The sequence below is a fragment of the Microtus ochrogaster genome, unplaced genomic scaffold (assembly GCF_000317375.1).
Source record: "Microtus ochrogaster isolate Prairie Vole_2 unplaced genomic scaffold, MicOch1.0 UNK38, whole genome shotgun sequence".
Classification (NCBI taxonomy): Eukaryota; Metazoa; Chordata; class Mammalia; order Rodentia; family Cricetidae; genus Microtus; species Microtus ochrogaster.
The window spans coordinates 1,411,305-1,435,993 of NW_004949136.1; the positions used below are offsets into that span (position 1 = coordinate 1,411,305).

Consider the following 24,689-nt stretch of genomic DNA (forward strand, 5'->3'; position numbering starts at 1 on the left):
TATGTGTTATGATAATAACTTTATTACTGCCTCTTGAAAATCTCTTTAATCTCTCTACACAGTTACATCTCTTTCCTCCACATATTTCTCTTCTACACACATTTCTTCACACACTCACACTGCTACATCTCTCTTCTACATCACACACACACACACACACACACACACGGGGGGGGGCTCTGGACAATATATAAATTATATTTTCAGGCTCACATAGCATTTGGATGCATGGCAATGCTTGGCCATACAGGAGGAAGGCACAGCCTCTCTGCACGTAGCCTGAGAGACATGGAGAGTGACATCAAAATTCAGGACCTAAGCAATAAACAGTTTGTTGACTGGACCTTGTGTCCTGAATCACAAGCTGGGGCCAGGAGTGCATGCAAGAAGTCAATTGCGAGCCGGGCGATGGTGGCGCACGCCTTTCATCCCAGCACTCGGGAGGCAGAGGCAGGCGGATCTCTGTGAGTTTGAGACCAGCCTGGTCTACAGAGCTAGTTCCAGGACAGGCTCCAAAGCCACAGAGAAACCCTGTCTCGAAAAAAAAAAAAAAAAAAGTCAATTGCGGCAAGGAGTTATGTCTTTAATGTTGTCAGCCTGACTTGGTTCAACAAACAGACACCTGGGAACTTGACCTTGTGCACGTTTTGCCAGGGCAACTAGTCCATTTTGAATCTGCACTGAAGTCTAAAATCAATTAAATGAGTTAAAAGCTGTTTTGTAACTGAGAATATTGTAATTTTCCTATGACAGTCTGAGCTATAAAAAATAACCTACTATTTCTACTCATCGACATTATACACCTTCAATGGAAATCATCTTCCTGACCATCCACAGCTATGTGTGCCCAGAAGATGAAATACAAGATAAACACACAGGCAGTGGGGAAAATACACATAGCTCTTTTTAGGGAAGGAAGGTAGAAAAATCACAGACAAAAACAAACGGATTCACTGTCAGTGACCCCACGATCTTTGCCAAGTGGGGCTCCCCATCAGAGAGTTATTCATCTCGGGGGTCGACCTGTTGAATGCTAACTGCCATCAGCTGTATACTCCCCCAGTGTCCTGCACGGCCTCCACCCGCTGAGGGCTCGGGTGACCGGTGTGCACCACCATGCGCCAAGTATGCAGAGCTGGGAATCAAACCGCCAGCTTTGATTCATGCACGCCAGACAAGGGCTTTACTAATCAAACGACATCCCCAGCACAACTGTGTGCTTAGCTGGTGTTTGGGCGTTAGGAAAGGAGGCCACCCTAGCCTATTAGAATCCCCAGGACCATCAGCAGTAGACAGCCTCAGAGAGCCTGAGTGACCGTCTCCGGCCACCCACCCCGCAAACTGTCTGCCGTCACTTCCGGCTCCCGCCGGAACTAAGGCGCCGCACTCCGGAAGCGGCGCGCGGGCGGGTGTGATGGCGGCGGCGGCGGTATCCGAGGCCTGGCCGGAGCTGGAGCTCGCGGAGCGCGAGCGGCGTCGCGAGCTGCTGCTGACGGGGCCCGGGCTGGAGGAACGGGTGAAGGCGGCGGGAGGGCGGCTGCCGCCGCGGCTCTTCACGCTGCCGCTGCTGCACTACCTAGAGGTGAGCGGCTGCGGCAGCCTGCGTGCGCCGGGGCCCGGCCTGGCCCAGGGCCTCCCGCAGCTGCACAGCCTGGTGCTGCGGCGCAACGCGCTGGGGCCCGGCCTGAGCCCCGAGCTGGGGCCGCTGCCCGCGCTCCGCGTGCTCGACCTGTCTGGCAACGCGCTGGAGGCGCTGCCGCCAGGCGAGGGCCTGGGCCCCGCCGAGCCGCCCGGGCTGCCCCAGCTGCAGAGCCTCAACCTCAGCGGCAACCGCCTGCGCCAGCTGCCCGCCGACCTGGCGCGCTGCGCCCCTCGCCTGCAGAGCCTCAACCTCACCGGCAACCGCCTGGACGCCTTCCCCGCCGAGCTCTTCCTGCCGGGAGCTCTGCCCCTGCTCAGTGAGCTGGCCGCCGCCGACAACTGCCTGCGGGAGCTCAGCCCCGACGTCGCGCACCTGGCTTCGCTCAAGGTCAGCTGGGGCCCCTCGGAGGCTGTCTTGGCCCCCCGCCGCCGGTCCATCCCAGATCGGGGCTCAGACCCGCGTGCTCGGGCGTCTCCGAATGTGGGGCACTTTAAAAGTTGTCGGGAGATGTCCAGTAGCAGGGAGCCAGGTCTCGTTCTTTTGTGTGTAAGTGATCGGGTTTCCAAGTGGCAGTGCATCCAGAGGAGGCACAAAAACATGAGAGAACTGGAATTGGCGGTGTTCACCCACCCTAACAGCAGCCTTCAGAGGTCGCTCGGGTTGGGCCTTCCGTTTCATAGAAGGTTCATGCGTTCTGTGGACCCAGGCTCACGCCATGTTTGACGCCCACTAGGTGCTCTTTAAGTCTTTTGAGTGAGGGATGGGAAGGCAGAAGATGCAGAGCCACAGCCGGACCTGACTCCAGGCTGATCTCTCCACAGTCTTGCCGGCACCCCCACCCCATGTGCAACCTTGGCAGGGCAGGCCTTTGTGTCTTCTCCGGCTTCTCAACCTTATGCAGACTTTTCCTAATGAGGGTGAATCGCTATAGCGGCTGGTTCGCAAGGGTTCACTTTGACAATATGCCTCTCTCTCTCTCTCTCTTTCTCTCTCTCTCTCTCTCTCTCTACCTATCTATATATATGAAAAGACTTGACTGGTAATATGTTCATTCTCTCTCTCTCTCTCTCACACACACACACACACACAGAGAGAGAGAGAGAGAGAGAGAGAGAGAGAGAGAGAGAGAGAGAGAGAAATGGGCCAGCCACTCTGCAGAATGATAACTGTTTTTTGGAATCTCCATGAGGACTGGAGGAGGCTGTGGGATGTCACTCCCTGTGGTACCTTGGACCACTAGGTCATTGGCATCCCTATGGCTTAGGTGGGACACAGGCTGGACACTATGCCTTCCTATGTAGTAATGTAGTAAATGTTTTGACTTTCCAGGAGGCCGATGGTTGCGATAGCATGGTGCCTCTCTTTGTACCTGATCTGGCTCCACAAATGGATGCAGCTGCCTTTGCTGTTGGGTGTGTGTGTGTGTGTGTGTGTGTGTGTGTGTGTGTGTGTTTGTCAGCTGACTGTTGTCTGCAGATCATCCATCATCTTGGAACTCCTCTCTTCACCTGGCAACTCAGAAGCAGGTTGTCAGGCCTCTAGGCCTAGCCTCTTGCCACTAAACCACATTCCACTGGTTAAAGCAAAGCCAGTACAGGCAAAGATGTGGACACACAAAGCCTGCTTGATTAGGCCCAGGGCATTGACACCAAGGCCTCTGCTTATCTCTTTACTTCCAGAAAAGAGAATCGAACGCAGGTGCCTTGGCTCTTGCCCAGGAGCTGCCACCACCTCTGGCCCCACACCAGCCTGAGTGACTACCAATACAAAGCTAGATCAGTTCCTCAACCCTAATCTGAGGAGAACAATAGGAAAACTTGAATCTGCTATTTCGGCCTTTGGGGCAAGGATTGCAAGCAGCAGCTGGCCTCCCTCTTCTGTCCTGTCCCTCTCTGTTGACTATGCTTGCTGGGGCATGAGTTCATTGCTCTGCCTTAGACGTGTGTGGCTTGGTTTCTCTTTGCAGGAGACCTGTGTGTTGCAGGCAGAGGGCCCGCTTGTTCATCTCGGCTGCCCGGCTAGCTTAGCCCCGAAATAACCACACAGAAACTGTATTAATTAAATTACTGCTTGGCCCATTAGCTCTAGCTTCTTTTTTTTTTTTTTTTTTTGGTTTTTCGAGACAGGGTTTCTCTGTGGCTTTGGAGCCTGTCCTGGAACTAGCTCTTGTAGACCAGGCTGGTCTCGAACTCACAGAGATCCGCCTGCCTCTGCCTCCCAAGTGCTGGGATTAAAGGCGTGCGCCACCATCGCCCGGCTAGCTCTAGCTTCTTATTGGCTAACTCTTACATCTTGTTTTAACCTATTTCTATTAATCTGTGTATCGACACATGGCAGTACCTTACTGGCTAAGTTTCGGCGGCATGTCTTACTCTGGCAGGGATCCATGGCATCTCCCTGACTCTGCTTTCTTCCTCCCAGAATTCAGTTCCATCTTCTCTGCCTACCCAAGTTCTGCCCTATCAACAGGCCAAGGCAGTTTCTTTATTCATTAACCAATACAAGCAACACACAGAGGGGACTCCCACATCACCTGTGAACCCAGAGTAATATCCATTCTCTTCTCCTTGGGTTCTGTGGTCTCTTAGGAATCATGCCAGGGCTGTGGTAAGCCAGGGAGGGTTTTGTGACATCACTCTGGTCTACTTCTGCAGTGTCTGTCACTTGAGACTTCTGAAGTAGACAGTCAGTACCTTAGTCATCAAAGACACCCCATAGAGATTCTTCCTGGCCAAGGATTGGTCCCTCCCTGTCACTCACACCGGGACCAAAACCTCTGTCTCTGACCAGAATCTGGGGTAAATAAGTCCTTCCCAATCTTTGAATCACAGTTGTAGCCAAAGTGCCCAGATTCACCCAGCAGCCGTTGCCATATTGTGGTCCCTATGTGTCTCACAGACACCACCTCACACTGCCGCCACCACTGTGTTGTAGACTCGTCCTAGCACGTGTCTGATGCAGAGGTGGCCTCAGTTGTCCTTATGTCCCACTGGGTGTCCTGGTGTCGGGTGTTCAGCACACCCTGCCAGGCATCCAGGTGCCCCAAGCACAGCCACTCACAGCTTCCCCTGGCACCCAGCATTCTGCCCTGCTTCAGCGTCTGCTGTTGTTACCTTCCACACAGGAGGGCCCATCGCAGCTGGAGCCCACGCTCTGCTCTCATGACAAGGTTGCCACTCTAGGCACTGAGACACGGCTCAACCCAAGCAAGTGTCACCTTTCTCACAAGAACACTTCACCCTGTGGTTCTGTGCGTCAGGACCCATCTGCCTCTCTCTGGCTCGGTCTTCATCTTTGTCGCTGTCCTGCCCTTGTCAGGTGGTGTCCCTGGAAGATGCCCCTCTAACGGCTGTTTCTGAGGCTGTGCTGTACAAGCAACCCTACCACCGTCCCCCTTCCCTGCTTATTGCTTTCCTGGCTCTTCAGTAAATTGTATTTCAGCAGCGGAAGCAGAAACATCTCATTCAACCCAGTGTCTGAGAAGTGTGTTTTCATTCCACTGTAGTCTGAACATTTACACACAACTCTTTTTTTTTAAATTCATCTAATTATTATATTCTTTTGAGTGTGCTACAGCAAAAAAATGTAAAATTATACATGTGGCTCACATTACAGTTCAAATAACAATGTCTCAGACAGTGCTGGCTTCATGCTGGTTTCTGGAGCCTTTATGTCAGTCCCTTACTTTTCTGGAAGCTTCTTGACCACTCCAGCTGAAGATCGTTTCCAGACATTTCATTTTTACAAATTAGCTTATGTCACTTGAGACAGCTTTGTGTATAGCTGTCTGGGTTTGCATCTGACCTTCCGCATCTCCTGGTAGTCCATGGAGCAGGCACCTTGACAGAGTGACGATGTGAATCCTGGGGGCCTCAGAAGACACCAAGGGGACTTGGGAAGGTTGCTAAACGGGCTGGAGTGGATAGTGGTGCTTCTCAGGTTACTAGAGTTAGGAGTCTCACACACTGAGAAAACCCTGTTCCTCAACTGGAGAAAGGAAGGTTAAATCCAGTAGCCTCAGAGGGAGGGACCGCCACAGGCCTCCACTTCACGTGTTTTACCTTCAGGGCATGGTTCGTCATGGGGACATTGTACACAACTCTTCTTAGGAGCACAGAGCCCCCATTCTCAGGGTTGGGGGGAAGGTATGGACCCAGCAGGGTTCCTGATAGTGTCAGTGGTCCTAAGAGGTCAGTGGAGTCACTGGGGAGCAGCTAGGTCCTGCCGGTGCTCTCTGCCACCAGTGGACAGAGGCACAGCACAGATCTGATGCTCCAGACTCGTGGGGCGCTGGGGTGGCTACACTGTGGGAAAGGCCAGCCGTCGCAGTCCAAGTCAGCACGTTAAAGCACTTCATGAGCTCCCTTCAGGCTGTGTGGGTGTGTGAAGCAGCTGAGCCCCTTCCCGAGAGAGCTCATCACATTCACACAAATACCTACATCTCAAAGATCTTAGAGCTGAAAGCTCCTGGCTCTGAGTGTTGTTGGAGGAGCACTGTGCTCAGGTTCCCCAGCAGGGCTGCTCTCGAGGACCCCCTTTGCAGGACACCTGCACATGCAGGCCAGCCCTGCATTTTACCCAGCAGGCCTTGCTGTTGCCTGGCCTCTCCCTTCTCAAGGACCTGTGCCACTTCTCTTTCATGCTTTTCTCCTTTGGCTTTTATGGCTGTCTTCTGTCTCATGCGTCTTTGCTGTCCCTGGGTGATGTGTCTGGATCCCCTCTGTGCTGTGTCCTCCCACCTCAAGCAGCCTGGTGGCTCTAGCCAAAGTTTCCCTCTTGCTTGAGAAGCGCCACCATCCAGAGCAGGTGTTTCCGTAAAAGTCCCCTCCCTGTGCTGTCCTCTTCCCATTTCCACACCCCGAGGTCCAGGCACAGCTGCCACAGACTGCATCCGAGTGCTTGCTGCAGCCCTTGCATAGCTCTGGCTTTTGAGGGCAGAGCTGAGGTATCGCACCCGTGGTGCCTATGGCCTCTCTCAGGCTCTTCAGAAGGGTGCTTGATGTAAGAGCAGAGAGCCAGGCAGACAGAGTCCCCACCAGCCCTGAGAGGGAGATCTGTGTGTGTGAGTCACAGAGCAGCTGTGACTGAGACCAGATCAGGCTTGTTGACTGTTGATGTCACTCCTAGAAGGAGGGTCGCTGGAGCTGTCTCAGCCCTTCCCAGCTACATTCTCAGAATGTATGTAATTCTGCCCCGCGCGCATGTGATCTGGGGTGTGTGTTTGTGTAGACTCTCCATCTATTACCCATGCTGTGATGAGGATTTCCAGTGGTGTGGCCACTTTGAGGTTCCTGTAAGTAACCCTGGCCCACGTTCTATGAGAAAGCTCACTAAAAACCACCAGCTCCCGAAACTGGACAGTGTTGCTCTATAAGGCAGGGCAGGCATTAGTTTGTCTCCCTGGAAAGGGATTTTTACACCTGGCCTGCTGCTGAGCTCCCCGCAGCCACAATGACTGTGGAGGCCGAGTGGCTGCACTGTTCCCCATGTTGGCAACAGCAGCATTGTCCGGCAGTAGGGATAGCAACAGGATGTCCTTTTCCACAGAGCACTGGTCTTTGTGCGTGTGTGGCATGGACACAGTGGCCCTACCGCCTTCCCCAGCTGAGGTGGTGTTCCACTCCTGATGTCATACTTGGTCTGGGGAGGGGGCTACTGGTGCTTGATTTTGACGTTATATTCAAGAAATAGAAGGGTGCCATTTGAGGACCCTGTTTTCAGATTGGAAGTTGTTCTGGTCAGTCCCCTGCCTGCTGACAGGCCTGATGTATTGAGTTAGCAGCCTCTGTGGAGGGTTAGCCTGGCTGTGACTCCTGGGCCTGGACCACAGTAGGACTTTTTGTCCTCTTTCATTCCAGACACTGGACCTCTCCAACAACCAGCTGACCGAGATCCCTGCTGAACTGGCAGACTGCCCTAAGCTCAGAGAGATCAATTTCCGAGGGAACAAGCTTCGAGACAAGCGCCTGGAGAAGATGGTGGGTGGCTGCCAGACCAAGTCCATCCTAGAGTACCTACGTGCTGGTGGCCGCGGTGGCCGGAGCAAGGGCCGGCAAGAGGGTGCTGAAAAGGAGGACAGAAAGAAGAGACGGGAGCGGAAGCAGCGTCGGGAAAGTGGGGAGGGCGAGGAGGAGGTAGCAGACTCAGCCAGGCTGATGCTCAAGGTCTTGCACGTCTCTGAGAACCCCACACCCCTGACAGTCAGGGTGAGCCCAGAGGTCAGGGATGTGCGCCCGTACATCGTGGGGGCCGTCGTGAGAGGCATGGACCTGCAGCCGGGAAATGCACTCCGTCGCTTTCTCAACTCCCAGGTGGGCACTCAGTAGGCGGACTTGGGAGACTGCATGCTGGGGTTGGTATGCATGCAGCGAGCTGGCTTGATGGGTGCTGCATGCTGGGGTGGGTATGCATGCAGCGAGCTGGCTTGATGGGTGCTGCATGCTGGGGTGGGTATGCATGCAGTGAGCTGGCTTGATGGGTGCTGCATGCTGGGGTGGGTATGCATGCAGTGAGCTGGCTTGATGGGTGCTGCATGCTGGGGTGGGTATGCATGCAGTGAGCTGGCTTGATGGGTGCTACATGTTGGGGTGGGCATACATGCAGCAGATAGATTTGGGGAGCCTGTATACTGGGTATAGTGGCTGCATCCTGGGTGTACCATTGGAGCCAGCAGTCAGGTCAGGGTCATAAGGTGCGAGGTAGTCTCCATGCCTCAGTTTCCCTACATCAGTGGTAGTATGGCAGGCCCTGGTTCAGGGTGCAGAAAGTCCATTGCCTACCCCCTTGGGATCCAGAGCACGCACCCTTGTCCAGTGTCTGCCAGGCCTGGGCTATCGGTTCCTCCACACAGTGGCCACATGTCGCCCCACTCTAGACATGAATTTATTGATGATGTTTGATGCTAGTGAGAAATTTCTGATTTCTGCAGTAAAATGCAGTCTGTTTATATGAGACCATGTTAGAATTGTCTTTTCTTGCCAAGCTTGGTATCACACACTTTTAGTCCCAACAGAGGCAGACAGATCTCTGTGAGTTTGAGGCCATTTTAGTTTACATAGCAAGTTCCAGATCAATCAGGACTATGCAGTGTGGTCTTATCTCAACAACAAACAAATAATAAATAATAGTACAATTGTTCCTTCTCAGCAGCACATCCTTATGGAAGTTCCTAGGTCTGGCTGACTGGACCACTCCTGGCAGCTGTCTCCCTGTGCACTGAAAAGCACATCTTTGCCTTTTGTGCCCAGCAGAGACAGGTGCAGCCTTGTGCAGGCAAGGCCAGAGTTGCTATCTGAGACGTCCCTCAGCAGCTCAGGGAGGAAGCCAGTAGGTCCCCCTCCCCGCCCCAGCCATGCCCAGCCTAGCAGCAGCCCTGCGATCTGCCCTGTTGATCAGGTTGAGATGAGAGTTCTAGAATTAAAGAGAAGAGAAAGGGTGCTGGTGACCAGATAGCCACAGAGTTGGGAGGCAGGGAGGTGCCGCTTTGTGGTGAGCTTCAGGCCTCCCTGGATAGCAGGGACTCTGAAGCCCATTCCTCTGCACTCATCTGCAGACCAAGCTCCATGATGACCTCTGTGAGAAGAGGACAGCAGCAACCATTGCGACCCACGACCTCCAGGCAGTGCGCGGACCCCTACTGTATGCAGCCCGGCCACCTGATGACCTGAAGGTACCGACTGCTCTGCCCTCTGTCCCCGCTTGCACTTCCCTGTACTCAGAGGCTGGGGGTTGGGCCTGGGAAGCTTAACCTGGTACTTTCTGAGCAAGTGCATAAGGGACGTGATTTCTGCCTTTGCTCTGGGACCCAGGGCACAGCTGTGCAGATGCCCGTCCTAAGGCAGGCCTTGGAAAGGGCTTCCAGTACTTACCCACTTTTATTGAGATGGCTCACTCTGTAGCCGTCTGACCTGAAACTTTCTGTGTAGAGCAGACTGGCCTTGAACTTACAGAGATCTACCTGCCTCTGCACCAAGTGCTGGGATTAAAGGCGTGTGCTACCATGCCTAGGTAGATTGCCAACTTTAACAAAAGATTTTGGTCCCACTTAACACCTGTAGTGTGAGCTGACACCAGGTTGCTCTCTGGGCTGTCACTTCCAGGCTTGGGTTTACATAGAGACCCAGGGGCAGGGTCAGGTGCCAACTGCATGCCTCACTCAGCCAGCTCAGGTGACTGATTCCTATCTCTCTGTTGACCTTCTGAGCCGTCCCATGTTATAGAAATACAGGTGTCTGAGCACCCCCTCTGCAGAGGGGTCTCTGGAAATAGTCTCTTGCTTCCAGACTTGGAGACTTGGCAGCCCATCCCTGGCTAGAGATTAAGGTAGAGACTGTATGGGATCCCTCATGCCTATGGGTGGCCTCAGTAACACAATGAACTATGAGCTTCTGCTCCTACAGATTGTGCCCTTGGGGCGGAAAGAAGCCAAGGCCAAGGAGCTGGTAAGGCAGCTGCAGCTGGAGGCTGAGGAGCAGAGAAAGCAGAAGAAGCGGCAAAGCGTCTCCGGGCTACACAGGTCAGTCAGCTGGCAGACAGGTCGGCACACTGCCCACCACAAATCCCTCTATCTCAGCCCGCCCTCCAGCTGCCAGAAGACAGCATAAGCAGATGGGGAGGGATTCTCCCCAGACTTTCTTCTAAGAGAGAGTCGGTACCTCCTGAAAGGGCCAGACTCCATTGTGAGGGGTTGGGGGGGGGGGTCCTGCTCCAGGTAGCCATCAGGTTCTCAGTGGTGGTCAGGGTTGTCAGACATAAGGCCTCTGTCACTTCACCTCCCAGGTCTCTGGGCAGATGAGGACGCAGGGCTCACACTGCCTGTCACCTGGATTCCCTCCCACACAGGTACCTTCACTTACTGGACGGGAAGGAAAACTACCCCTGTCTCGTGGATGCCGAAGGAGATGTGATTTCTTTTCCACCTATAACAAACAGCGAGAAGACAAAGGTAGGCAGTGTGTGGTGTGTGGCTCGTCCTCTAGGCTGCGCCACCTGCTCGTGCCCGCTCGTGAGAGATGCAAAGTGGAGGACTGGGGCCCTCTGCTCCGTGGCATTGCTCACACCTGATGCCACCACCTCTACAAAGTCACCATCGTGCTGTCCCCCAGTCTGTGGCCCTTGCTACAAGTTCTTAGTTTAAGACAGGTTTTCGTGTAGCCCAGGCTGGCCTTTAACTTGATATATAGTCTTAAGAGTTACCATGAACTTCCAATCCTCCTGTCTCCACGTCCCTAACGCTATAGGATTATAGGTGTGTACTGTGTGTACTGCCATTCCTGCCTGGTTTATACAGTGCTGGGGACTTAACCCAGCTTCATGCATACAAGGCAGGTGCTCTGCACCTCCAGCCTACATAACTCTGCTCATAGATTTTTCTCCTGAATACACTGAGCAGCTGGTGTCCCCGCACCAATAACTTTCTCCTGAACTCTAACTCTTCAGATTAAGAAAACCACATGCGACTTGTTTTTGGAAGTCACAAGTGCCACTAGCCTGCAGCTCTGTAAGGACATCATGGACAGCCTCATTCTGGTGAGTGGCCATGAGGGCAGCTTTGTGTTACCACCCTCCATGGCTACTGCTTGCTGCTCTCTGGTCACGGCAGCCTGACTTCCTAGATCACTTCTCCTCTCTGTTAAAAAGTTATTTTTCTTTGCAGAAAATGGCAGAACTGAGCAAAAGCGCTTCAGAAAATAAAGAGGAAGATGCACTCTCGGGGACGGAAGCTGATCCCAGCTTGAATCAGAGAGCTGGGAAGGATGGACAGTGCCCCCTGGTGGTGGAACAGGTCCGAGTGGTGGACCTGGAGGGCAGCTTGAAGGTGGTCTACCCGTCCAAGGCCGACCTGGTCACCACCCCTCCCTATGTGACTGTGGTTCGCTGACATCCAGGCTGTGTAACTGGTTCCACTTGTGGCCCCTGGGGGGCACTGGCTGTAGATGTCTCTGTGTGGTTGGTTGTTCTTCGTCCCTTTTCTCTGGGTGTTTTAAGGTGTCTGCGTTTTGTCTGGGTGACGGTTGTAAAATGAGTTGTGTCATCATTACAGCACTAATAGATTCTGCTGTTCTCGTGGATGTTCACATAACTGCTGGAAATGTCCTGAATCGTGTGGGTAACGGGGGGAGGCTGAGCAGGGTTTGATGTGCAGGTGTGAATTCAGGGTAAATAGCGGCAGGCATCCTGTGGGACTGCGCTTCCTTCACCACAGCATGTTAATAGCAGAGACGTGGAGAGCATCATGTGATTGTAACCTCTGTAGAGCTTGTGTCCCAGCACGGTCCATCCACTCCTCAGCCCCAGAGGTCATGCCCATGTAGTCCTGGGTAGTCGACAGATTTCTGTGCGTGATGGGAAGGCTGGTTTGTGAGCTGTTGGCCAGTGGCGGGAAGGTGTGCCACACACACGGCCCTACAGGCTTCTGTGTCAGTCTGTCCTTGTCCACCACCTGTCTCACTCGGCGTGTGTTGGCGTACGTACTGGGCACACCTGCCATCCTTGGAGCCAAAGCGCTTGATCCTGAGGACCCAGCCAGCTGCACAAGGGACTTAGTGGCCCTATCCTATGCCTTACCATCTGGCTGCAGAAGGGGCCCGGCCCTTCGGCCTTTCTTTGGTGGTCTTTGACCTCAAAGGACAATTCCTGTCTTCTATAAAACAACAACGGTTTGGGTTTGTAGTTTTAGTTTTGAGGCTATGCAAGGTCCTGTGGTTGTCAGAGCCAGTGGGGCTGCGGGTCCCTCAAGGCGCAGTGTCCTGGACAAAGCTTGTGACTGCACAGTTGCTCTTGGGTTCCTTTGAGTGACCATGGCAAGAGCTCACCTATTCTGTGTGGATTCACCAAAGTGTGGAAGGGTGGAGCTGCCCCATGTCCACCCCTCCACCCCTGCCAGTTCCTGCTGTTTCTTCCAGAACAGTCCATGTATGAGATTAAAATTTTTGGAACTTTTTACAGACACAAGCAGAATGCCTCTTTGTTCTAATAAAACCCCTTGGAAACAGCATGTTCTCTGCATCCAGCCTTCTGCTCGCTCATCAACAGGACAGCACCAGGGTCTGTTCCCAGCACTGACGTGGGGAAACAGCCCAAATCCCCACCTGGTTCTGGACGCCCACCAGGGCCCATGGCCTGTGGCTACTTGAGACTACCCACTCCCTGTATAGTACTGGCCAGAGAGCGCTAGGCTGAAGACACTGGTCAGTTGCCAGGGCTGAGAGCACCTGTCTCAGTTGGAGTACAGGATATGGCTAGATGCCCATCCATTACCGTCATCCCAGGGGTGCAGGACTACCAAGAGAAGCTGGGCACTTCCTTTCTCTCACCTGGAGCCCCTTAGGTGGAACACACTTGATCCTCCCTGTCCCGCCCCCCCCCACCACACCCCATATACCTGGCTCAGCCATGTCTGACTTGTCCAGGCACACACCTGCTCCTACTCCAAGGGCGACCAGGCTAGGGTGCCCTGCTCTTGACAATGGCCACACTAGGCCTTGAGGTCCCTTCCCTGGGGCCTCCCAATGCCTGTTTTGCTATTGTGGGGACAGGAGGGCATTCCACTGTCTTACCTCAGTTGGGGCCTGTGAGTAGGGACAGGTGGTGTCTGTTAGAACCCAGGCCAGTTGGAGCAATTCCACTGCAGATTCCCTCATGATGGCCACTGAAGCTCAGGACAATACAAACCAGGAGTTCTGAGAATGAGGCCAGCCATACCAGCCCTCCCCGGCCAGTGTGGCCAAGCCCCTCAACGTGTCAGTATGGTAAAGGCAAATGGGAGGGGGGAGTCTTTCCAACCCGAGAGCAGTGGGTTTAGTCTTCTGGCACCTGCCACCTACTGTCTGGCTCCCCTTCTCCCATACCCTCCACCCTCTCAGCCCAGGGTGCAGACTTCACCTCAATATTTTCTAGCAAATGTCCTGCAAGCCTGGAACCTTTTCACAGCATGGAGGGATGACTGGTGGCCCAGAGAGGTTCTGTGTAGACCACTGGAGAGGAGGCCACAGTACCCTCAAGTGTTGAAGGCCTTGTCCTCCATAGTCCAGTAAGGAGGGACAGGTCCAACCACATCCCGACCCTTAGGACTCCTGTGTTCTTGGGAGATGGCCCAGCCAGGAGGGGCACATTCCAGTATGGAGCCAAACTGGAAGAGCTGTGGAGGAGGGTCAGGCCTGCAGCAAGTCATGCCTGGCTGGGCAGCACTGCTGGCACAGTCAGTCACCTACTGTTCCTTCAGTAAGCAGTGATTTGTCTACAGGCTCTATAAGGAGGGGGAGCCTGTGGAGAGGCAGAGAGCAGAGCACCAGCCTCCGTTTTTCTCTCAGGGCCATCCCTGAAGACATTCCTAGTTTGCTAAAGAATACAATGTTGTGCTGGGTGGTGGTGCACGCCTTTAATCCCAGCACTCGGGGAGGCAGAGACAGGCGGATCTCTGTGAGTTTGAGGACAGCCTGATCTACAAGAGCTAGTTCCAGGACAGGCTCCAAAAGCTACAGAGAAACCCTGTCTCGAAAAACAAAAAATCAAAAACCAAACAAAAGTATACAATGTTGTATGCCAGGTGGCCCATGCCTTTAATCCCAGCACTCAAGAGAGAGGCAAGTGGATCTGAGTTCAAGACCAGCCTGGTTTACAAAGTGAGTTCCAGGACAGCCAAGGCTACACAGAGAAACCCTGTCTCAAATAAAAAGCATACAATGTTGTGTTTGAAAAGGCCTCTGTGCCAAGCACAGAAACGGGTCTTCTATATGGGGCCCTATCTGTGTCCCCTAAAAAGAATAGGTAGGGGACAAATCATTATTCAGGGCCCTCCCTGCACAACCAGGAATCTGGAAGGCCTAAGCGGGCCAGGAGCCCAGCCCAAGGCCACAGGGAGGAGCACACGCGGTGGCCTGCCTGCCTCAGTTACAGGCCAAGCCCTGGACTGAAGCGCCTAGCATTGGTCAAAGGGATGTGGACACCACAGGCAGCGACCAGCCTGGGGAGGTCCCCTCCAGCTCTACTGAGACTGAGCCTCATCCCCAGCAAGTAAGCGGCTGGCGCTGGGCTGTTGGAGCTGCACAGTGCGCCCTGGCATCTTCATATGCCCTGGGGTCTGTGTGCATGGGAGAGAGTCCCAGGGGTGGGAGCGGGTGGGGGGGAAGCAAGTCTGGGGGGCGAGTCCTGGGGAGAGCGAGTCCGGGGGGGGGGGGAAGCGAGTCCCAGGGTTGGGAGTGGGTGGGGGGAAGCAAGTCCGGGGGGGGGGGCAAGTCCCAGGGATGGGAGCTGGCAGCATTTATTTGCACTTGTGCACATAGTAGCCAGTGACGTAGCCCAAGATGAAGATGATCCAGAAGAGGGCCACTCCACCCAGCACCTTCATAGCGATCCCCAGCTTGCCCGAGCACAACTTCTGGGAGAGCCTAGAGCGAGAACCACCAGTGAGCCCAAGCCAGGGCTCCAGGGAGACCTGGATAGGTTTGGATGGGGAAGGAAGATCAGGGCCTCCTGAGTGCCCTGCTGGAGTTGGGAGTTACCTGTCCATCCAGAGGGACAGCCCAATGGTTGGACAAGGCTGGTCAGTGCAATGGGGGTCACGGCCTGTTGGGATTTTACCTCCTATAGCATGAGGGCTCCTCTGTGCTGGACATGGCAGTCATGCTGACTTCATCCCGGTTGCTGTTATCCCACCGGCTGTAGCGGACACCACTCTCCTGGGGCTGCATGCTGTAGGCCTGCAGGAGTGGGGGACGGGGGAGGCTACAGCAGTCAGAGCGGAGACAAGACAGGTATCAGACCAGACAAGACAGGTATCAGACCAGACTCCCGGAAGGCGGGCCTGCTGCCTTCACGGAAGGGTCAGCCCGGAAGGAGGGGGCGGTACTTACCAAGGTAACTAGAAACTAGCTCAGGGTCAGAAGGACTAAGCAAAGCAAGAATTCCAACCCAGAGGGCAGGGCGGTCCCTGGCTAAGCCCTGACCCTCAGGAATGTAAGCCTCTGCTTTGCCAGCTGGGGCCTCTTCTGAGGGGTCAGGGGCTCTCCTCCCTTGCGGGACATTTATCAGGAAAGGCAGCCAGTGCCGCCCTCAGAGACCAGGAAAGTGTAGCTGCCAAGGACCCGATAACTGTCTTCCTCCCCGGCCCAGCCGATAAGGCCTGGAGCTGCCCTCCAGAAAGGCTGGCAAGGAGAGGGATGAGCAGTGGATGGTGGCTGGTACCGCCAGTCCAGCCAGCCAGGGAGCTGCTGGGCAGCAGCTGTCCTCTTCCCCTCCTCCACCTGCTGCCCCTGAGAGGCGTCAAGCAGGGCTTCTGGGGCCCCTGTAGATTATAGATTAGCAGGAAGTAGGGGCCACATGAGTGCCTAGAGCAGGAAGGTTCCTACCACCATACCATTCCTGACTCCTTCAGGGCCAGCCACCCCAGGGGCACAGACAGTGGATTGGGAGGAGGAGGAGTCACAGTGACAATGTTGCCATGCATGGTTGCTCCTGCCTCTCTGCAGGCCTGCCTGCACTGGATACTTGACTAACTCTCTCATTTACGCTCTGACCTCTCCCGTGGCCTCTTGTTTACCTGAGGGGAACAGGGCACACACTAGAAGCACAGGCTGAGATAAGGAGAAGGTTAGGGCTCCTGTGTACTGGGCATCCAAGTGTCCCCTCGCGACACCCAGCTCCAAGACCCTGTCTCACAGCCGCTGAGGCCACGGGAAGGCAGCATGCGTCCTAGATAACCCTGTGCACAGTGACCCAAAGGCACAGCAGGCCAGCGGGCTGCAGAAGACGGCTACAGAAACCCAGGATGCCAGGCTGGCTGGGTGGAAGAAGGGATGCCATTCTAACCACAAGTGTCTTCAGGTGGGGCCTCTGGCTGACCGCCAGGGGTATCAAGCGTGACTGGAGTATCCTGTTTGTTACCTGCCTCAAGACGGAGCACACCAGCTACCTGCACAAGGCTCAATCCCTTCCTCCAGGTGGACAACAGGAGTGTTGGCTCCGAGTGGCAGCCACGCCAAGATGAGTTTGATACCCGAACCCCTCTTTTGCCATGCAGCAGACCCCTCTCGCTGCTGGAGACAGCGAGAGGGGTTGTGGGCAAAGTGCGGGGTGAAGCGGAATGCGGGGAGAGGAAGCTTTTGCTCTCTCACAGTTAAGAGTGGCCACCTCTTTCCTGCTTCTGCAGTGGCCGGAGCTGCTACACCACACATGCAGTCTAGACATCAATGCAACACTGGCTCTAACAGGACCGTCTGTCTCTACAGCAAAACCTGCCCACATGTGGAATTTGGGGTATGGGGGTCTCCCCAATTTGTTCAAGCCGGAGGTAGTGGGATCTTGTTATCTGCCAACCATCCGTGGCTGGACAGGCCACCAGAGAGCAATGGGCTCCTCGGGCCGAGGTCTCCTGGGTTTCGTGCACCCTGATCTGTACAATCGTCATAGACACAGTAGGAAGGGCCTACGAGGCCCTTCCAAACCCAGAGCCTCCCCGAAGAGGTGTGCACACAGGAGTCCAACATGCCATGCGGCTGCTCGTTAGACCCGTTTGCCCACAGAGTACCTCTGAGACCCCAACTTACAAAGGCGAGTCGTGGTGGGGGCTGAAGCCTCCGGTGCCCAGGAAGGCTGTCAGGGTCTGGTCAGTGGATCCCACCTTCCCCCAGCAGGGTAAGCCAGGATGTGAAGTAGGGTTGGTGCCTCGAGCCTTAAATACAGAAAACAAAGGTGGGAAGAGGAGCAGATAGCTAAAGGAAAGGAAGAAACGGGCCCCAAGGGAGTTCCTGGGTCCCGAGAGAAGCTGGGCCGCTAGTTCCGGGCCTGATAGCCCTTGGTAGTTAGGCCTTATCTAGCCCTTCCCACTCCGGAATTCTAGGGCCAGGGAAGCTCTAGCCCCGGAGGGAGGACATAGAAGTGGTGGGGGCGAGCTGTCGGGTCCACCTCCGTGGGTTGCAACGGGAAGCTGCTAATCCCTGCTGAGTGCGCCTCACCTGCGCCCCTCGCCAGGGCCGCTGCGCAAGCCCGGGACGCGTCTCCAGCCCTGGGGGTGACGGGGGCGGGGCCCGAGGCTGGGGGCGGGTCTGAAGGGCGGGGCCGAGTTGAGGGAGGCTCGGCTGAGAAGGGGGCAGTGGACTGGGAAGTCTGATCCAGATCGGGAGGGGCAGACCCCTCTCGCTGCTGGAGTTGCGGAACGGAGCCGGCCACTGGAGAGACCTGCAGAGGGCGCCAGGTCCTTGCCCAGCCTCTCAGAGAAGGCTCGGTGTCCGGGCCTTCTGACTGCACTAATGCCGCCCAGTGCACGGGGGGGGGGGGGGGGCAGGATCAGGAGAGTGTATGGCATAATATGTGTGTAAAGAGCCGCTTTATATTCATCAGGGTACCGGGGCACAGTCGTATGTGAAAACATCCTGACCACAGATGCCAGGAGGCCGTGGATTGGGAAGAGCTGTCCTCAGCCCCTTCACTACCTACCCCATCCCATGCTTTTCCCACCTTCCAAAGGGGCCCCAGCAGTAGCAAGAGCATGCCCCAGGCAGAAGTGTTGGATCTAAAGGGGGGGAGCGGTCTTTGGCCCTCTGCAAAGTGAAGCCTGGAAGAGGGGTCCTGGAGGTGTGGCTCTCCCCTACAGATGGGGCTGTGACATGGGACCTAGCCCGTGAGGTTCTGGTGCAAAGGATGAGGTCCTGTAGGTTGCAGAGAAGATGAGACTGTGGCCAACTCTAAGGTTTAATTCTTTAACACAGAGCAAGCAGCACAGGTCCTGGCCTCTGCCTGGCAGGCCACGTCCTGGGGTCCCTGCCGGGTCTACTTGGGAGACAGCTTCTTGAGCTTGCTGGGCAGGGAGATGTCTGACTGCTGCAGTGGGGGCACCTTGACGCCTTTTTGTTTCAGCTGGCCGTAGAACTCGCTTCTCTCTGTGATGATTCTCTGCACAAGAAACAGTCCATAGGTGGCCTCCAGCCCCGCACCTTGGTCCCCCATCCCCCACCCAGGACTTGCTGCTGCAGCGGGCAAGTTGGAGTGTGGTATCCCTGCCAGTGGTAGGACTTCAGAGATGCTGTCCCAGGAGGCGGGTGGGGGGAATATGCACTTGTCCCAGGAGTCACCCCTTTAGTCAGGCACTGAAGGGAACCTTAGACTCCTAGAGACCAGAAGCGGTTTCGTCTCGTCCAGCAGGGCTTGACCAGTCCCTTTTCAGCCCTAGCCCTGTTCTCACTCCTAGCAGAGATGCAGGGCCTTGAGCATCTTCTCTGTCCTTCTGTCCCTCTTCCTCCCCACCAGCAGACACATGACCACAGGCCTGTCCCCACAGGTGACAGTGGACCCAGGCTCCTTCCCCAAAGCCGCAGGGAAATGTGAACGTGTTAGGTTCGCTGGGCAATGCAGCGGAACCTTGGGAACAAAGCGTCTGCTAAGGAGATGTGATCCTGTGTGGCATACGACCCCAACCAGAGCAGCCTGGTACCTCAGCCATCCCCAGGGCTATACCTTCAGGGTAGGTGGGTTCATCCCCGTTATAAAGGGAAGGCCCTGTTATTCAGGGAAACACAAAGTAGCTAGGATTAGCACCGAGGGCTGGCAGGTGGTGACTACTCCAGTTCACAGGCACCAAAGCCTGCACCCCCAGGACCCTCTAAAGCTTCTGCTTTGGGGGACTCTAGGTCCATAGGAGTTGGCAAGGCTGAGGCCAAGAGGAAGGAGTCTGTGCCAGAACTCTGGCCCAGAAGCTTTTCTGGAGGGAGCTCCACCAAGGAAGCTGAGCTGGGCAGAGAACTTCCAAAATGCAGATAGCTTGTCCCTCTCCCTGTGCAGGGATGAGCACCAGGATAACTGAGTGCCATCCTCCATGAGGCTGAGAGCAGCTCCATGCTAGAGCAATCTCCAAGGATGGGCTGGCCCTCTCTGGTTGAGCAGGGAAAAGGGACAGTCCTGGAGTTACAATGCATGGTGATACAGCTAGGATGAAGACCCGGTTTACAAACTGAGTCCAGACCTCCTCAGCGATGGGCAGGGGGAACACAGCTTGGGTGCCCTCCTCCCTCAGCCTCAGTGATGAGCAGTGGGGACATAGCTTGGGTCCTCTCACCTGCAGGGACTCCAGGATGTAGTTGTCAGAGAGCTCCGTGGACAAGTTCTTGGTCCCACTGACGCTGTAGACGGCCTGGATGATCTTATTCCTTAGTCGCTCCAGCTGTGAAGAAAGGTGAAACCATCTCCCACTGTTACTAAGAATAACGCCCGGCACTGCCACTGTAAGCCCTGCAGGCCGGAAGTTATTTCTTGCTCTTGCGTGTCATGGCTGGAAATGGGACTTGCCTAAGAGCTAGAATGTTCTGGATCAGACCTCAGTTCCTGGGTGGCCCCGCACTGAAGCACAGAAACTTTAGCATGGCAACACACTTATTTTTATGTTTTTAAACTAGAAAAGTGCACGTCTCCACCAGGAGTCCTGGGAACTGAAATGAGGGACTCCCACGTGCTAGGAAGCTCTCTACCGCTGAGATATATCCCCAGCTCTGCATATGACTTTAAAATATTAGCACAGGCCTGGAGAAATGGCGCTGCGGTTAAGAGCACTTGCTGCTCTTGCAGAGGACCTGAGTTTGGGTCCTAGCACCCAACAGGACCCAGGACTGTCAGCTGCCTGAACCTCCAGCTCCAGGGGATTGAATGCATACACACAGACTCACACATGCACATACATAAAAATACATGTTTTAAAAATAAAAGAATGAGCTGGACGGTGGTGGCACACGCCTTTAATCCCAGCACTTGGGAGGCAGAAGCAGGTGGATCTCTGTGCATTCAAGGCCAGCTTGGTCTACAGAGTGAGTTTCAGAACAGGCTCCAAAGCTACACAGAGAAACCCTGTTTCGGAAAACAAACAAACAAACAATAAATAAAATAAAAGAATGACACAAATAACTATTTTAAATTTTAGTTTCCAGCTGCCACTGAGGACCTCAGTCTTTCTTTTATTTGTTTTGCTTTAATTTTATTTTATGTGTATGGGAGTTTTGCCTGCTTGTACATCTGTGCACCAAATGCATGCAATGCCCCCAGAGGCTAGAAGAGGGCATCAGACCCTGTGGGATCGGAGGTGCATGTGGTTGTGAGCTGCCATGTGGGTGCTGGGAGTTCAACCCATGTACTCTGAAAGAGCAGCAGCCAGAGCTCTTAATGGCTAGGCTATCTCTCCAGCCCCACCTCAGCCTCTTAGCAATTCACGACATCCCTTTTCTGTAGACTATCGGTTTTTAGACAGCTCTCTCTTATCTATGATATATACCCCTTCAACCTCCGCAACCAAAAAACTGCCATGGAGGCCAATACTAAACCAGTTAAAAACTCGAGTATAGATTGTGACAGACAAGATGGTTCCGTGGTTAAGAGCCTTGCCTGTTCTGTTCTTGCCGAATTTGATTCTGTCTAGTTACTTTTCTATTGCTATGATAAGATACCATAACCAAGGCCACTTATAAAAGTGTTTGATTTGAGCTGCACGTTTGGAGGGTTGAAGTCTGTGACGGTGCAGTGAGGGCATTATGGCACACACACCCAAGACCCACAAGTAGGAGGTAGAAGCAGGCACTAGGAAGGGTAGAGTCTTTCGAAACCGCAAAGCCCATCCTCCAAATGGCTGCACTCCAGACTCCTTCCAGGCAGGGACCTCGTACTTAAACAATGGAACCTGAGCCTCTGGGAGTCCTTCTCATTCAAACCACCACAGGTTACAGGCTCTTAGCACCCACATGGGGTGTTTTCAACCCCCTATCACTCCGCTCTGCAGGAATCTCAAGCTTCTAGCCTCGCAGGCACCTGTGCTCACATGTGCTGGCACCCGCATACCACATACACATGTCTGTTTGTTTATTCCAGAGTGGAACACAGAGTGGGCTCCTAAGGTCCCACCCCAGCTGAGGAACTACTGGCAGTTAACATCTGGTATGGGAAGGCGTCTTTGTGACCACTGACCGGTTGTTCGTGCCCCCTAGTGTGTGACCCCACAGCCGGTCACATATGGGCAGCACAAAGTGGACTCAACGGGTTATAAAATAAATCAGCTTAGAAAAGATAAAGAGGACTTGAAGCAGGAAGGGAGACACACTGGGGAGGGGCAGGGGGGGATGAAAGGAGGGGCAGACACGGACATCATCACCCTCCCTCCTGCCTCTTTTTCTAGGTAACCCAAGGTCCACTTTCTCGATGAACAATACTAGCTCCTGTCCTCTGCTTCCAGAATGTTCCATGAGCCTTCACTCCTCCTCTACTACTTCACAAACATCAGTTCTACACTGCACATTGCAATCTGAGGCAGAATGAGCCAGAGCCCTTGTCTGCTGGGCATATGGTCCTTGTGGTCATGAACATGAATCTGAATCCTTGGTGGGGGGCAGCGGTGGGCGTTACCCTGGCCTGAGAGGACTCCAGGACCACGCGAGTCTGTTGCTCTGCTTGCTGGATTGTCTCATTCCGGCTCTGGAGATCGTTGTGGAGTTCTTTCCAGCGCCTCAGGTGGTCCTCATACAGGTCAACCTGAGCCTGCAGCTCGCTGGTTTTGCTGTGCAGCTCCACGATGGCCTGGTCGCGCTTGAGGAGCTCTGTCTCCAAGTCAGACACTTGCTGGGGGAACCAGGAAGGGCAGAACGTTAGTTATGCGGCCAGAGCTGCTCCTGTGCAATCCTTACCGCGTCTTCCCAAAAGATGGAGGCAAAGAGCCTCCGGTTCCTGCCACCCAGCCCAGCCATTGCCAGGGGACCCCAGTGGATTAAGAGGGCCAGCTCCACTGTGAAGATGCTCCAACCTTATCTTGTCCATCATGGTACCCCAACCCACAGGACGATAGCCCAGCCCAGGCCTCAGTGGTGCCCGTGCCATTACCTGTCGGAGGATAAGGTTTTCCTTCTCAATGAGTCCCATTATCCCCTGTTGCTTCTTTTCCTCCCGGAGGCTGGAGAACTGCAGGGCAGACAGTGGGGTCAGTGTGGGTCCCAGGCCCAGGGCAGTTGGCATACAGACACCTGACCTGCCTCCTCACCCTCCCTAGAAGAAAAAGCCGTGGGTTTCTGCAGACGTGCAAGAAGAGAAAGAGAGCCAAGGACACAGTGGGAGATGGGAAACAGAGCAACCGATGGCATCCAACATGGCAGAGCCAAGAAAGCCAGACACTAAGCCCTTCACAGGGAAACCAAAGACAGGCCCTGGCCTGGCAGCTACCTGCCCTTTTATCCACTCTGGTAAAGACTAGTCATTTTCAGGCCTGAAGATGCCACCCTCCCCTGTGAGCTGAGTGTGGGGACATCCTCAGCTTTCTGTCCTCCAGGCCCAGAACCGGAGCAAGAAACCTTTGCTTGTTAGCCAAGACGGCTCTTTCAGCCCCCAGAACCGGAGCAAGAAACCTTTGCTTGTTAGCCAAGATGCTCTTTCAGCCCCTCGCTTTCAAGGAAACTTGACTGCCCTGAACATCAGAGGAGACCTCTATGGAAACTCTCCAGGGGCCACTCTGGAGAACAGTGTGGTCACCCACCACAAAGTCCGAGTTTCCAGGTAGCCCTGGGGCAGCCAGTTTAACAAACATAAGTAGTAGAGACCAAGGGAGGCTCGTCAGAAATGAAAGAGCCAGACGTTGAAACGTCAGTGACTCTGTGATCCCAGGATAGGAAGGCAGAGGCAGGAGGATTGTCATGAACATGCCTGGGGCTCAGTTCTAGACCTTGTCACAGAACGTGACAGCAAGCTCCCATCAATGCTGCCTTTGCAGGAAGAGAGGACAGGGCTCTTGTGAAATAGAAAGGGGACGGCGTTTGGAAAAAGAAGAAAAAGAACCTTCAAAGCATAGATGGACATTTCAAACAATGAAGCTGAAACTCCAAAGCAGAGCTACGGGTGGAGTTGAGGAAACCTAAGGGACAAGGAGACAGAAAGCTAAAAGAAAGGGCAGCTCACAAAGAGAGGGCCAATCCAAGTACCTGGAGCTCCCTAAGGGAAATCAGAAAGGAAGATCGTGATTGTTTGGCTGGAGAGATGACCAGGTCGCTACATCCTTTGCAGACAGCCGGAGATTAGCTCCCAGCACCATGATAAGCAGCTCACTCCAGCCGCCAGGCTGACTTCTGCTAGCCTCTGTGAACACGGGTACTCATGTACACACATTCATCCACACATACATATATGTACACACACATACATAATTTTTTTGCTTGTTTTTCGAGAGTTTTTCTGCGTAGTTCTGGCTGTCCTGGAACTCACCACATAGACAAAGCTGGCCTTGAACTCACAGAGATCCACCTGCCTCTGCCTCCCAAGTGCAAGAATTAAAGGCGTGTGCCACCATCATCTTTACTTTAAAAAGTAAAATCATCTTTTTTCCCCCTTCCTAGGCAGACCCATGTATGCCTCTCATAGGGTCCTCTTTGTTCCCTAGGTTCTCTGGGGTTGTGGCCTGGAGGCTAGATGTCCTTTGTTTTATGTCTATTATCTACTTATGAGTGAGTACATATGATATTTGTCTTTCTAGGACTGGGTTACCTTGGTCAGGACATTTTTTCTAAGTCTTTCCATTTGCCTGCAGGAGTGTAGAGGGCAGAGGGGAGGAGGGAGGGAGAGAAGAGGGGAGGAGTGGGGTAAAAAAAGTAAAATAATCTAGAAAAGAATGTGGTTAGTTTAACTGCCAACCTGATACAACGCACACCTGGGAAGAGAGTCTCAATGAAGGATTGTTTGGATCATGCTAGTCTGTGGGCATACCTGTTGTGGGGGATTGGCTTGATTGTTAATTGGTTTGGAAAGGCTAAGCCTGAAAATGGGCAGCTGTTCCCTGACTGGGGTCCGAGACTATGCAGGAGCAGACAAAGCTGTGTGAGCATTACGCGTTTAAGCATCCACTCCCTCTCCTCGTGACTGGACGTTCGCTGTTTCTGGCTCTGCCTTGACGGACTATGGACTGGAACCGTGAGCTAAAGTGAACCTTGTGCCCCCTAAGATGCTTTCTTTTTCTTTTTTGTTTTTTCGAGACAGGGCTTCTCTGTGCAACGGTCCTAGCTGTCCTGGAACTAGCTCTGTAGACCAGGCTGGTCTCGAACTC

At 54.1% G+C, this 24,689-nt stretch overlaps 3 protein-coding genes across 5 annotated transcripts in view; 1 reads left to right on the forward strand and 2 right to left on the reverse strand.

Moving 5' to 3' along the window:
* The first annotated feature begins 1,407 nt into the window (after positions 1–1,407).
* Positions 1,408–12,715, forward strand: Lrrc47 (leucine rich repeat containing 47). The gene is made up of 7 exons (XM_005368633.2): positions 1,408–2,029; positions 7,501–7,953; positions 9,195–9,311; positions 10,042–10,157; positions 10,484–10,586; positions 11,081–11,170; positions 11,298–12,715. The coding sequence occupies exons 1-7, from the start codon at positions 1,415–1,417 to the stop codon at positions 11,520–11,522; spliced, it is 1,719 nt and encodes a 572-aa protein (XP_005368690.1). The 5' UTR covers positions 1,408–1,414; the 3' UTR covers positions 11,523–12,715.
* A 1,544-nt stretch (positions 12,716–14,259) lies between these two features.
* Smim1 (small integral membrane protein 1 (Vel blood group)) lies at positions 14,260–17,718 on the reverse strand. Of its 3 annotated transcripts, XM_013354281.2 has the most exons (4): positions 17,596–17,718; positions 17,188–17,312; positions 15,224–15,367; positions 14,260–15,030 (listed from the first exon to the last, which is right to left on the reverse strand). In XM_013354281.2, the coding sequence occupies exons 3-4, from the start codon at positions 15,331–15,333 to the stop codon at positions 14,904–14,906; spliced, it is 237 nt and encodes a 78-aa protein (XP_013209735.1). In that variant the 5' UTR covers positions 15,334–15,367; positions 17,188–17,312; positions 17,596–17,718; the 3' UTR covers positions 14,260–14,903. The 3 variants fall into 3 exon arrangements, with proteins under 3 accessions (XP_013209735.1, XP_026645832.1, XP_026645833.1); XM_026790031.1 differs by lacking the exon at positions 17,596–17,718 and having other exon boundaries at positions 15,224–15,342; positions 17,188–17,264; XM_026790032.1 differs by lacking the exons at positions 17,188–17,312; positions 17,596–17,718 and adding an exon at positions 15,496–15,730 and having other exon boundaries at positions 15,224–15,342.
* A 691-nt stretch (positions 17,719–18,409) lies between these two features.
* Positions 18,410–24,689, reverse strand: part of Ccdc27 (coiled-coil domain containing 27) — a 17,788-nt gene continuing 11,508 nt past the window's right edge. Inside the window, exons 9-12 of the mRNA XM_013354271.1 lie at positions 22,487–22,564; positions 22,016–22,228; positions 19,692–19,796; positions 18,410–18,532 (exon numbers count right to left, since the gene is read on the reverse strand). Coding sequence (XP_013209725.1) covers positions 18,410–18,532; positions 19,692–19,796; positions 22,016–22,228; positions 22,487–22,564 — 519 coding nt within the window. The remainder of the gene's footprint in view (positions 18,533–19,691; positions 19,797–22,015; positions 22,229–22,486; positions 22,565–24,689) is intronic.